A 13,146-nucleotide genomic window follows, 5' to 3' on the forward strand; every position below is an offset into this window, starting at 1 on the left:
TATAAATTAATATCATTCTTATGAGATTTGATAAATAAAATTACATAAACTAAAAGCGACAAATAATTTTGTTAAATTGAAAAAATGATTTTGCTTTCAATTGATTTATTGTTAAATAACTTAATATATTGCGAAATCTATCTAATTTCCATAACTAAAAAATTGAATGTTAATGAATTTGAAGCATCTGTCAAAATATCATTTTCAGTGATCAAAGCGAAATAATATTTTGATTTTAAACATCAAATAAGTTATTTTATAGATATTTTTCAATTTGAATGCTTTCAATTTGAAAATCAATACTTTCAATCCTCTCCGCACAAACGTGCTTTTTTTCAATTTATAGAGTCTGAACCATTGATATTGCTAATTACAATTATTTTTAAACCAAATTTGTTATTATTTTTTAGGAGATTTTCAATCTTTTTCAAATGATTTTATTTTTCTGTTCTCATTAATCATCATACACATTCCCATCTTAATTTCAATTGTTTGTTGATTATAATTTATTTATATCATTTTATTTATAATTTTTAGCTTAATTCTATCAATTCAATCAAAACCCATATATCCTTCCATTACTATTATGTTCTAAAGGCTTCTTTGTTCACTTATCATCTTTTTTAACCTCGAAACTTACTATTCAGAATTGAAGAACTTTTTTTCGACGATATTATGCCTCTAAAGGTTCAATTTAATCACAAATACCAATCCTTCATTCTCACAGACTTTCATAATTTCTTCCCATCATCTTCAAATATCTCAAACTTTCTTTTTTGAACCAAGCAGAGTTCTCGTTTTCGAGCAATTAGTGATTTACGCTATTTTAATTTTCATTAATTTTCACGAGACTCAAGTTTAGCCCAAATTACTTTACTTTAAAATACGAATTGATAATTTTTAATATTCGCCTCTTCATTTATTAGAAATTCGCTTTTCAAACTTGAAAAAGTTCACAATTTTTTGCAAATTTTTATCATCAAAAAATTATATTCGCTTATAAGCATCGATTTCATTGGATATACATATTATATCCATTTACTTCGATTTCTCAATTTAATAATATTTATTAAATTTTTTTGAGTTTTTGAAATATTTCAATCGTAATATGATATGATATTTTACTTATTATTTTATTTTTAATCATTCTCCCGGTAGAATAATGTTATTGTTTTTTTTTCGTAAAAATTGAGATTAATAGTAAAAAATCTTTTGTTTGGAGCTAAGTTCGTATTATTGAAATTGGTTCATGCCTTCGATTGTAGTCAACCATTCCAAAAACTCCGCTTTCAGTCACAAAAATAGATTAATAATCGTCAAAGATCAACTTGTAAAATGGCATCACCTTTTATTTTGGAACCATTACAATACTTAAGTCAGCTTATAGTACACTTGATGGATGAAACCAACTTAGAAAATGCTTTTCAATTGAAATTTGATAAAAAAAACGATTGTTTGATAATTTATACAAGTGATAAATTATCTACATTTTTGAAAAGAAGTTTGATTTTAACTTTCACAATTTTATTCAGGATTCCTCAGAAATAAGATTGTCGTAAACAGGGAATTTTCTACGCCCTTTCAAATTATTGAATATGTGTCAAATCTTTATTTCAAAATTCCTAAATCAAAATCTCTTCAATAAGCCTTAATTTAGAGTTGTTCGTTTTGATATCACAATCGATTGCCAGTGTTGCCCAATTCGACATGGTTTTGAACTCCCCAGCTCCTATTTCACATTCATTTTTCACAATTTTTTTTTAAATATTTGCTATTTTAACATATTGTTTTGCCTTTCAAAATGTTAACCGATGTATAATAATAATTCAAAATCATATTGAATAATTTCCATATTTTTTTTCTATTTATTCTTTTTTCAAATTTCGAAGTTTCAGACCACAATACTTTAGGTAATTACAAGCTAGAGTTTCCGAAATACGAGTATCATATTTTTATAATCATATTCCTCCCTTTTTTGCCGTTTAGGCTCGTGAATAAATTTATTTAAATCATTGCTCCTTTAAAAAATTGAATGAATATTACGGTTCCCATTCAATTTTTGAATACATGATTATTCTTTTGTTTCTGTATGAGTGAAGGACGCAGGTCCTCTCACACGAAGTCTGTTGATGAGAGCGCATGGCAAAATTTCCTAACTCAGTTCTCTGAGGAACTTAAGATGAGCAATCCTGATATTTCAAAACGCGAATTATACAAAGCTGCATCAGATGCATGGGGCCAAAAATCAGACCAAGAGAAGGATCAATATCGAAAGCCTAAAAAGAAAGGGCGCTCAAAGAAGATAGAAAGTAGCGATGATTCAAGTGATGCCTTTCAAAAAGAGAATATCAAGAAGCATATATCAGCATATAGCGTGTTCGTTAACGAAAAACAGAAAGAATTAAAAGAGTCAAATCCATACTTAACTTTACTTGAAAGAACAAAAATCATATCAGAGATGTGGACGTCCTTGGATAAAGACGCTAAAACAATATACAACAATAAAGCCAAGTGCTTTAACAGAGTTATAGATCGTGCTTCAAGTGATGATGAAAATCCTCGGTATGAAGTCAATATTCCAGCATCAAAGGCAAATATTTAACATATATACAAACATATAAATTGTTTTTATGAGTGTTTCTTTGTTAATTTAATAAATGATAGAGTAGGTGCCAAAAGTGCTTACTCTTAAACAACCGTCGGATTTCCGGGTGAAATCGTGACACACTTTCGTCTTTCGTAGGCGGTGGTGGTTGTTACAAAAGGTAACTTCGAATGTAGCGTGAAATCTGCAAAAAAAAATTCTGAAATTTGAATGGATAACACAAAAATTGAATAGTTTACGTCAATAAAAAAGAAAAAAATGAAGCCAATGTGTCTCGAACCTAGGACTTAGAGCAGCAATCAAACTGTTTATCACATTACACTACATGCATCTCTCACCTCAGTGAATGAGATCAACTATATGATAACTTTTTCCCCATTATATTCTTGTGGAAAAGTGACAAATAGCAACTTTGACCCTCTCTCCATCAAAGGCAAATATTTAACATATATACAAACATATAAATTGTTTTTATGAGTGTTTCTTTGTTAATTTAATAAATGATATTTTTCGATTTTATCACATAGAATTTGAGCAAAATTCATCAAAAAATTTATAAAATGAAATAAAACTTTCAGATGGATTATATATATAAGTACCTTTTGTTAGGTGTCTATCCATCCTTTCTATGGAGATTATTCTCAATGGTAAATGGATAGGCCAATACATATTAATCAATTCCACATTAGATAGCTTATTTAGAGAAGGCGCTGTTTCTTTCTTTTTATATAGACATGTGTTAACTTCAATCCAATGCAAATGCATTTTAGTTACAATTTACACATTTGTGACACAATACATCATGGTATAATAAATAATACATTAATTTTAAAATTTAATGGCGATAAAATCTTATGAATGAAAATATGTTCAAATTTTCACATTTTAACCATAGAAAATAGATATTTAGTCTAATTAAACAATAGTTCTTAAAAAACAAAAGCTTCTCCATAGAAAATTTCATTTGAAAAATCAAATTCTTCAAAATCATTCCTTTTGGAATTATTCACATCCACATCTGTACCTACAACTCCTTCATTGATATTTTTGTTTTGATATAGATTCATCGGAAATGCATCTAATTGAACAGGTATTGCAGGTGATTGTATGGATATTTGTTGGCATGGATTAAGCTTTACGCTACTTTCGCATATGGCCTCCTTTATTTTTTGGTGGCGACACAAAAGTTTGAACCTATTCTTTATCATTATAGGTGTTCTTCCATGTAAGTACTTCGATATTGCTGACCAATGATTTCCAACTTTTTGTTGCAGTTGAATTAGCATTTGATCTTCATCATGTGTCCATGCTTCTTTTTTGATATCTGGTGCAAATCGGATCATCCATCTTTCTCTACACTGGCGCCCTGTGCGTCCAGGTATAAATGTAGCAATAAAATCCCACCTATTAGATCCAAACTTACCAACAGTTTCGAGTAACCTGGCGTCTTCTGGTTCTGTCCACTTCACTTTATATGTTCGACTAATATTATCTGGTGAATAAGCTGTATTGGGGATGATTGAGGTCATGGGAATAATTGTTATGCTTTGTGATATGTTTATCGGTTTTTTGTGCCATCATAAATTCCTCAATTCTATATTCAAAACTGACAATTATTGTAAAATGATATGTTAGAAATGCCATCAAAAATAGACGTTTGAATTTTCCGTCTTATCAATAATTCATGAATAGTGATTCTCCAATAGGGGAAAACTCATTTTTTAGGCCAAAAAATGGCACCTGAGTATTTTGTTTCTGCTTTATCTGATCATCAAAATGGAATCGATCCACATTATTAGTATAAAACAATCATATACTAGGGACTAAAGAATATTATTGACGCAAAAATCCAATTATTCGATGTTCAACTCATCATATCTTGTATTAAAGTTGATACCTTTATTTTTTCGAAATATTACAACAGTATCAACCTTACGTATTACCAATGAAAACCAAAGTACTATTTTGGCATAATAAATTTAAAATGATATTGAAACAGCAGATTGACTAGTAATTCTGATATAGTATTATGCATACTATAAAGTGATAAAATCCCGAATATCTTTGCTTAACTTCCGTTTGATCATGAGATACAGATCTAATGTTGCTTGTTATGTAACAACAATCACTAACTGATAACATGACTATGATAAGAGATCTAAATGTGCAAGTTTAATACACATTTTATTCAGATTTATTGTCGAAATGTAAATCACAATATATATCTTGAACTCACCTGTGAATAAAATCATGATATTTACTATGTTTTCTAAACATGTGAAACAAATCCTTAATTTGAACCAGAAATAATTTTAGATTACTTACAATGGCTGGTTATCTATATAGAATTATATACTATATTTGATGTTAAAATATTAGTGATTTATAGTTTTAAAAATATGCTTCTTTTCTATATCATTGAAAAATAATTATTTGATTCTGCGGTAGAATTGATATATCTTAGTAGAAAAATTATAGAATAACAAAAATGAAAAGGATTTATCTATTTGGAATATAATAAAAATTGTTTTTTTCTCTCCAAAATTTAAATTTTCAAAATTTTTAACCTCATTTCTCCAAAAAAATTCGAGAATTGAAAAAAATGGAATCATTTTCTAGAAAATTGCTTAGGCATTTTCTAAAATGGAAAAAATTTGGAGAAATTCACCAAGGAGGACTTCATTCTAGATGTCCAAAACAAATGCTTTCAGTCAAAAAAGTCTCGAAAATTTTAAATATTGATATCGATTTTCATCAATCACTTAATATAGACTGTTTGCAGTAGATGTTATCGCATGTTATTAAAATCCAATATATTTGAACATACTATAAATCGTTTTTGAAACGAGTCAAAATTTCGGGCAATTTAACAATAATCCAACTATCAATACAAAGTTACCATTACCACAGTATCATTTTAAGAAGAAATGATTAATAAAATCTAAGGTCTAGCGATTTATTTACTCGATTCGAAAAATATATTTAATTATAAATCCTTATTTGTGCATATTTTATATAAGTTCGAATTTTGCAACGCTGTTTTATACATGTTGGACAAGCTTAGAACTTCCATATCACAAGAATAAAAATTTACTATATATACTACTAATATATGTTTCAATACCATTAATATCTTTACTACAAATGAAGTTATAAGCAATATTTATTTTTTAAAAAATGTCTGGAATGAATGATAAGATATCCATTCCTGAGACATCAAGTAAAGTTGCTCCTCCAATGAAAATTGATAAACAGCCAAGCTATGCTTCTAGCCCACCAACAGAATCTAAGGGTAACGAGATTAAAGATGAAATTCAATCTTTGATCAGAGCCAAAAAATACATTGAGAACATATCTTCAATTACACGAGTACTTATTGACGATAGTGATGCAATTCCAGTTATTCAAAGTTTACTCAGACCATTAATTACAGGAATCGAGACAAATTATCCAAAATTAATTGCAGTATGCACCAAATTTTTTACTTATGTTACAGACAAGAGAAAGAAAGGTTCAAGAATTGCTTTCTCAACAGGTCCTGTACTACCAACAATGAAAGAATTTTCTGATTTTTGGGATCCATTCATTTCAGCAATCCATGATTTTTCACAGAGAAAACAATTACCTCATACAAAAGAGATATCTGTTAGATTTCAAGGTATATCTCTCACATTAGATACAGTTCAGAAATATAATCTCGAAAGGAAACATCCAAGCGCTACAATTACTGCAACAATACAAAGTATGAAAGCATTATGCAACAGATTATCTAAAAGTTGCATGGCATTATAAATACACATTGACAACAATTCAGATTTCATTCGCATTATGCTCAAATATCATAGAAGTAATGAAACTAATTTACCCTCAATTTTTTACTTTTGCAACTCAATATGGAGATTTTTTTTCAAATTATAGAACTATTTGAAATACAATAGAGACCAACACTGATATGAAAGTATAGGATATCAAAGAACCTTTATAATGGTAATACTATGATGAACAAATGCTAAAATCTGACTCGGTTATAATCAAATTTTTGATCTCAGGGAAATTGAAAAATATTCTGAGATCAGCTTGAACATATTTTTCTCACTGGGTTCACATGTGTAATTGACTTATAACACAATTTAATTATAATAAAAAGTTCTAATATAACAATTTATTATACAAACAAACAAAAAAATTATAATATTTATTTAAGAGAGTTCTTCGCTTGTGAATGCAGCAAAGAGAAAAGTTTGATTCCAATTTGTGGGCCAAGAATCGTCATCAATTCGTCTTTCGGAAGGGAGAGCAATTCTCTGATATTTTTACATCTGTGACATATTAGAGATACATGTTCTTTCGACAAGAAAGGAATGACACTCAAGAACCTAACAGCCTTTGAATCATCATTTATATTTGAACCATCATTTCCCATTTCCTGGGCCATTTCTAGTGATGGTTGGTCTTTTCCTCTTGATAACAAAAGTAATGTTTTCGCACATTCATTCGCGTTCCTTCCCCAAATGATTCTCAAGTTCGGAAAGACCCTTATTATTGTAGTGATCTTTGCCATGACAGAACCATTCTTATCCCTATCAGAAATAGCGTTAAATTGGTCGACATCGCCGAATTCAAGCATCAACATTGGACTTTTATAATAATTGTGCATTCTTTGTATTTGTTGGAGCAATCGACCACTTTTCAAGGACTGTACAAGATCACTATATGCTTTGCGCTCTATGACAATGTCTTTAGTAAGGACATAATCGCCAACGGTGATGACACTAGGAGTAATTTTAAATCCGGCTTTGAGTAATGCGAGAGGCATAGCGGATCTGAACTCTCTATCATCAACAACAATTTCTCTGTTAGTAACAACAAATGGTTCGAGCGGAGTTTTAGAAATTGTCGACAATTTTGAAATTAATTTTGTAAAGATCTGGTTTTCGTTTTCTATTGAGGTCTCCATGGCTGTCATTTCATTGGCTTCATCATAACATAATGCATAGCCTGTAACGTTCTTAGATGCACGAGTATTGTAAATTTCCAGTCTTCTGACGGACAAAAGTGTTACATCCCAGAAGATAACAAAGTCTGGATCGAAAGTATCGAAGATATCTGCTTGTGCATGCATTTCTTGCAACATAATAATCGGAGCTGTCAAAACTCCAAAAACTTCTGGGTCAAGAAGTGGTTCTTCGTCATCTACATCGAGTATAGAATGAACTGATCCTGCAACATCTTTAGAATCCGTTGCAGGAATGAAAGATGATAAATATTGTGCAATCATTGCAACAGTTGCTGTTCCTTCTGCAAGAATAAGGACTCTTTTGTTCTTAGGAATGTTTTCTAGTATGTTAACAATGTACTGGAGCTTTGGAGAAGGTAATGAATCTGTTGAATACTTCTTTGCAGCTTCGTATAAGGGATTTACCTCTGCAAAACCAGCCCATATTTGAGGATTTAGCGGATTTGGTCGATGAGAATCCAGAAATTCGTAAAATGCTTCAGGAGGGTAATGAATTAATGCAAAAAATGCATTTCTGAAGAACATGAGGCCAGAAAGAATTTCCTGGTGAGTATCAGTAGTACATCTTTGCTCAAGAATGCGGCGTGGTAAAGATAATGAATCAATAGGAGAAACATTGAGTTGACGACCATATTCACTGATGAATTGTTTATGAAGAAGTGATAGGAAGTCAAATGTTCGCGCAAATTCAGGACTTACGACAGGAACAAACTTATCTGAATGTTTTTTCTTTGGAGAAGCTCTTTCTGGATGTATTGATATATGAACGATTTGTATTTTACACGGGTTGATGGAATTCTTGACAGTTTCTTCAAAACGAGGTGAAAAATATACAAATCTGATCCATAACAAATCCATGACTGAAGATAGTTCTGTAAACTCGGCTGGACGCTCTGAAAATGCTTTAATAAAGCCTTTGGGATGATGTGATTTGTAATATGCGATACACGTTTGAAGACTAGGATCTCTTAAAATACTTTCTGCATTGTATATAATAATTCCTTCTATTTTAGTCGGATCTATAGTTTCTAGTAGGAAATCTTTCGCTAGAATTCCAGGACTATGGAAGTAAACGTTATTTGCAGCATATGCCTGGTCTCTTTCTTTTTTACCGACCGCTTTCTCGATATCTTTGGGTAAAAACTCAATACCACAATCGGCACATTCCCAAATTATTTTGTATTTTGCGTTTTCAGGACATCCGAAAACAAATACGAATTTGCTTTCTTGAGAATACTTAACAACTAGTTGTTTCACAATCTCTATTGTATCCATGCCCTTTCCACAGAGTACAAGTCCACTCTCTTGTTCTAAGAGTGTGTCCCAAATCTGCTTCTGGTAAGTCAGCATGATTTTTGACTAATTTTTTTTATGAAGAGAAGAAATGAAATCCAATATCATATCATTACAAAAACAAAATGATATAAATTATCAATAAAATTATTTTGGATTCAAATTTGCATTTACAAGAGTTAGAGCCAATCAACCAAAGAGAGTAGTGATTGTACATCAATTGAGCATTCCTGACTATCATTGTCAGAAAAGAATAGAATGTCTTGAAAAATGAGTTTAATCACAAAGAATTAATAAACCAATGTTCCCACTGTTGTGGCTTTGGATCATACTTTGTCAAGTATTCTTTGTCCTTGCATCAAAATGTGTATTTTTAATATAATGAAAGAGCATGATAAATTCTATCACTAGTAGACATTTGTGTTCAGATTATGGAACTCCAAATATAGAGGTCGTCTATTTCTTTGGTGATTTCATTCGCAACGTTTAAAATCCCTTAAAATACAGATATCAATGATTTAATCATATAGTAAAAAAATATTCCGAATAATATATCTATTAACTATTGATTTTAATGTTTCGCATATAGGTACTACGAATTAACATAGCTTAAACACATACACGCCTGCTTTATAACATTATTTACTCTATTGCAGAGATCATATATAATTTTTTATGATAAATATAAGGTCTTTTGCTTGATTTAAGATTCTTTATAAAAAGAATTTGCTTATTCTTTAGAAGATTTTAATCTGAGCTTAATTTTGGCCTCAAAATTTGCTGAAGTAGTTCGATCAGAGTCGAATCCGAAAATAAAAATGAATTTTTATCCAGTAATAATATGCAATCAAATTTCAAATTTTCAACCAAAACCACGAAGTATCTGAAATTGAGAGCATTCAAAATTGTGTCATTGTCAAAATAAATCATGTTACTTTTCATACTATTGTTATCATCTTTAGACGAGATTACCACAATTTCAAGCCTTGAAGACAATCTAAAGATTTATAAAGTGCCAGAATCCATTACCGAAATCACTGCCAATTTCGAAGGATCAACAAATACCCTTCAACAAATCGATTTTCTCGGCAAAAAAGTTAAAAAATTATCACCACACATATTTATGAATTGCTATCTTTTAAATTCGATCAATTTAGAGAATTGTGCAAAATTAAAAATGATTCCCGAACATGCGTTTTGCAATTGTTCCTCACTTAAATCTATTAAACTTCCAACGAATACCAGAACAATTGCAAGATGTGCATTTTTCAACTGCACAAGTCTGATGAAAATAATTTTTCCTCAAGATTCACAACTAGAATACATTATGAATGACTGTTTCTCATACACAAGCATTGTTAGCTTCACAATCCCCTTTAAAGTTAAGTCGATTGCAGAAAGATCTTTTAGATGGTGCACAAAACTCAGAACTTTTCAAATCGATGATAACAAATACTTTTCATTCGAAAATTCGTGCTTAATTCTCAAACAAATATCCACAATTCTTACACATGCTCATGCAGATCCAAATCCTATTGTAACTATACCTGAAAATGTATGCGGAATATACGGATACGCATTTGCTGGTTCGAACACCGAAGGGTTCGTTTTTTATAATACCGCTATTCAATTTTACAGACAATGTTTTATTGATATGCCAAAAATCCAGCATGCCGATCTCTCAGGTGCAAATAGTTTTCTTATAGGATCAAATATATTTGAGAATTGTACCGAATTGATAACTTGTATTCTTCCCAAAACTCAAACTTATATGTCGGCAGGAATTTTCCTAAATTGCTCTAAATTAGAAAATGTTACACTAGGAAGGATATGCACATCCATTGGAGCTGATATGTTCACAAATTGCACAAGATTAAAATATGTAACTTGCACAAGGATGATTTGGAAACAAATTCAAGAGAACTATAACTGGACAACTATGGTTCCAACTATTTATCCAGATATATTAGTTAGAATCATCGATATCACAAATTATAAATGCATAGCTCCATTTCATTGCATAAGGGATGAAGATTATCTACTTAAAAACCACAAGAAAATAGCATAATATACTCTAATTGTCTTGTAATGTAAATAATAAAATAGATGTTTTTATATTTTAATAATTTTCAATTTTTAAACTGGTTTGGACTTAAGGAACATTTTACAATCAAAATGTTGAACTGATTAAAAAGAATATTCCTCGGGATAATTAAAATCAGAAACCAGGCTTTAGTAATTATGTGGAGCATATACAACTTCATACTTCTCCAATTAAATCTTTTTAAGTATCGTCTCGAAGTGCAGAAATATGAAGGACGATACAGACCGTTTGGTCTGTGAGAAGCCTTAAAATAGGATTAAAATTAAGTCATAAAAAATATAAAAATGAGAACCTAATTTATCGTAGATTAATAATTTCCCAAAGTCTTCGATTAATAATCCCCAAAGGCTTCGCACCGATAGAATTAATTGAAAACGCAAGTTTTTCAAAAATGGGAATTGTACCTAGTGCTGAAGAAAGTCAAAATATTGATGAAAAGATTGAAAGGCCTTCAACATCATCAGTACGGCCAATAGATTCTGGTTTGATTGGTCAGCAATTGGAATATTGCGAAGAACAAAGAATGAAAGCCGAAGATATTATGGATCAATACTTTAATCAAGTTCAATTTTCGGAACTAACAGATAATCCATTAATTGGAACATATATTAAAGACTTGATTACTGAAATTATAAATTTACAAAATGATATAGAAAAAGAAAGCAAACTTCGATCAGAAGGAAAACCATCAAATTCACAAGAAAATAATAATGATCGCGCTCAAGAGCATAAAAAGAATCTCCAAAGTATAGAACCATTAACAAAAACTCTCAACAGTCTACTGAAAGAAAGAGATGAACTTATAGAAAAGAATAGAACATTACAGCAGATTGTTAAACTAGAAATTTAATTTCATATTTTTATATCCAAAATTAACTATCTATTTTTTTATAGATGTGCTTGTTTGTATTTGTAAAAATTATTTATATTTTGAAATTTAAAGATCAAATAACGATTTTGAATTTTTATTTGAAAATAATCAAATTTTAATCTTCATTGATGCATATTATCGATATTTATATTAATTCGTAATAGAGAAAATGTTCAGAAATGTTAACAAACTAATTTTATTTTTTATTTTACATAAATGATATAAAATCATTCTGCCTTATTTCCAAAAAGATTAAGATTGAATGATTCCAATAGTAAATTGACAAAACTAATAATTCTTATTATTAATATTAAAATTTCAATTAAAAAAAGGCCAAACCAATACTTTGGGAAGATGGATCCATCTTCGACAACATTGGCAAGTATTGCTCCTGCCCATGGGATGACTAAATCAAGATAAATTTCACTTGGTTTAGAATAATCAACCATTTGTGAAATGCATAGTCTTATATTGATGTAGGTCACCATTATTAAGAAATCAAGTCTATAAAAAAGATTTGAAATAATATCTTCTTTTCTTATAAAATAAGGTAAAGCAAACACAATAACATTGACAAATATAGGATATGATGTAAGAAGAAATCGTTTTCTCGTAATACTGCTTCTAATTACACTGGGCATCAATTCACCCAAAACTGTAACGAAAATTAACGTAGTATGGAGTAGTAAAGCAAATACCAGTAGTTTCTGAATTGAAAAAAAGCTTGTGATAGGATAAATAAGTATTAAAAATCCGAAAATATAATTGAAATCTGATGATAAGAGTGTATATATTCTTTTGATGAAGTTTCTTAACAGAATGAATGAAAATCCGAGTAATGGTATTGTTGTAATTAATACATTCATTAAATATTTATCACATTTTACTAAATTCAAATAAATTCGTGAAACAAGAGTGAATTGAACAATTTGGTATGTTGTGTCAAGGAAAATCAGTAGTGCTGTATAGTCTTTCTTATTGAGTAATTGCTTCATCGTAATATCATTTAATAGTTGAAAGAAAATTGTAAATATTGAACTTAAAATAGCAATAATGAATCGCAGAACCTTTGATTCTAAGTATATTGTAAGTAAATAGTTGAACGTTGATAAAATTAAACTAAAAATAAACCAAGCTGATGGATTAACGATAAAATTTGTAGAAGATGTGATTTGCATTATCATGTCAGATCCTCTGATTGAATATTTTGGATCTTCCACCTTTAACTTTTTGGTGGCCACTATCGCTGAAATATC

The 13,146-nt window shown here is 29.8% G+C and overlaps 6 protein-coding genes across 6 annotated transcripts; 4 read left to right on the top strand and 2 right to left on the bottom strand.

Annotated features, from left to right (window-relative positions):
- Positions 1–2,086: 2,086 nt before the first annotated feature.
- On the top strand, positions 2,087–3,095 carry TVAGG3_1000970 (HMG-box family; the record flags this gene model as incomplete). Its single annotated transcript, XM_001328984.2, has 1 exon — positions 2,090–2,602. One exon carries the CDS (start codon positions 2,090–2,092, stop codon positions 2,600–2,602), a length of 513 nt encoding a protein of 170 aa, XP_001329019.1.
- A 387-nt stretch (positions 3,096–3,482) lies between these two features.
- TVAGG3_1000980 (RNA polymerase II transcription regulator recruiting protein) lies at positions 3,483–4,156 on the bottom strand (the record flags this gene model as incomplete). The annotated part of the gene is made up of 1 exon (XM_051254304.1): positions 3,535–4,134. One exon carries the CDS (start codon positions 4,132–4,134, stop codon positions 3,535–3,537), a length of 600 nt encoding a protein of 199 aa, XP_051079878.1.
- Positions 4,157–5,777: 1,621 nt separating this feature from the next.
- On the top strand, positions 5,778–6,752 carry TVAGG3_1000990 (uncharacterized protein; the record flags this gene model as incomplete). Its single annotated transcript, XM_001328983.1, has 1 exon — positions 5,783–6,397. The coding sequence occupies one exon, from the start codon at positions 5,783–5,785 to the stop codon at positions 6,395–6,397; it is 615 nt and encodes a 204-aa protein (XP_001329018.1).
- A 48-nt stretch (positions 6,753–6,800) lies between these two features.
- Positions 6,801–9,549, bottom strand: TVAGG3_1001000 (DNA repair nuclease Rad1; the record flags this gene model as incomplete). Its single annotated transcript, XM_001328982.2, has 1 exon — positions 6,801–8,972. The coding sequence occupies one exon, from the start codon at positions 8,970–8,972 to the stop codon at positions 6,801–6,803; it is 2,172 nt and encodes a 723-aa protein (XP_001329017.1).
- Positions 9,550–9,838: 289 nt separating this feature from the next.
- On the top strand, positions 9,839–11,017 carry TVAGG3_1001010 (ribonuclease inhibitor domain-containing protein; the record flags this gene model as incomplete). The annotated part of the gene is made up of 1 exon (XM_001328981.1): positions 9,844–10,983. The coding sequence occupies one exon, from the start codon at positions 9,844–9,846 to the stop codon at positions 10,981–10,983; it is 1,140 nt and encodes a 379-aa protein (XP_001329016.1).
- A 393-nt stretch (positions 11,018–11,410) lies between these two features.
- On the top strand, positions 11,411–11,903 carry TVAGG3_1001020 (uncharacterized protein; the record flags this gene model as incomplete). Its single annotated transcript, XM_001328980.1, has 1 exon — positions 11,411–11,869. The coding sequence occupies one exon, from the start codon at positions 11,411–11,413 to the stop codon at positions 11,867–11,869; it is 459 nt and encodes a 152-aa protein (XP_001329015.1).
- Between the last annotated feature and the right edge of the window lie 1,243 nt (positions 11,904–13,146).

Source organism: Trichomonas vaginalis, chromosome I, assembly GCF_026262505.1.
Source record: "Trichomonas vaginalis G3 chromosome I, whole genome shotgun sequence".
Classification (NCBI taxonomy): domain Eukaryota; phylum Parabasalia; order Trichomonadida; family Trichomonadidae; genus Trichomonas; species Trichomonas vaginalis.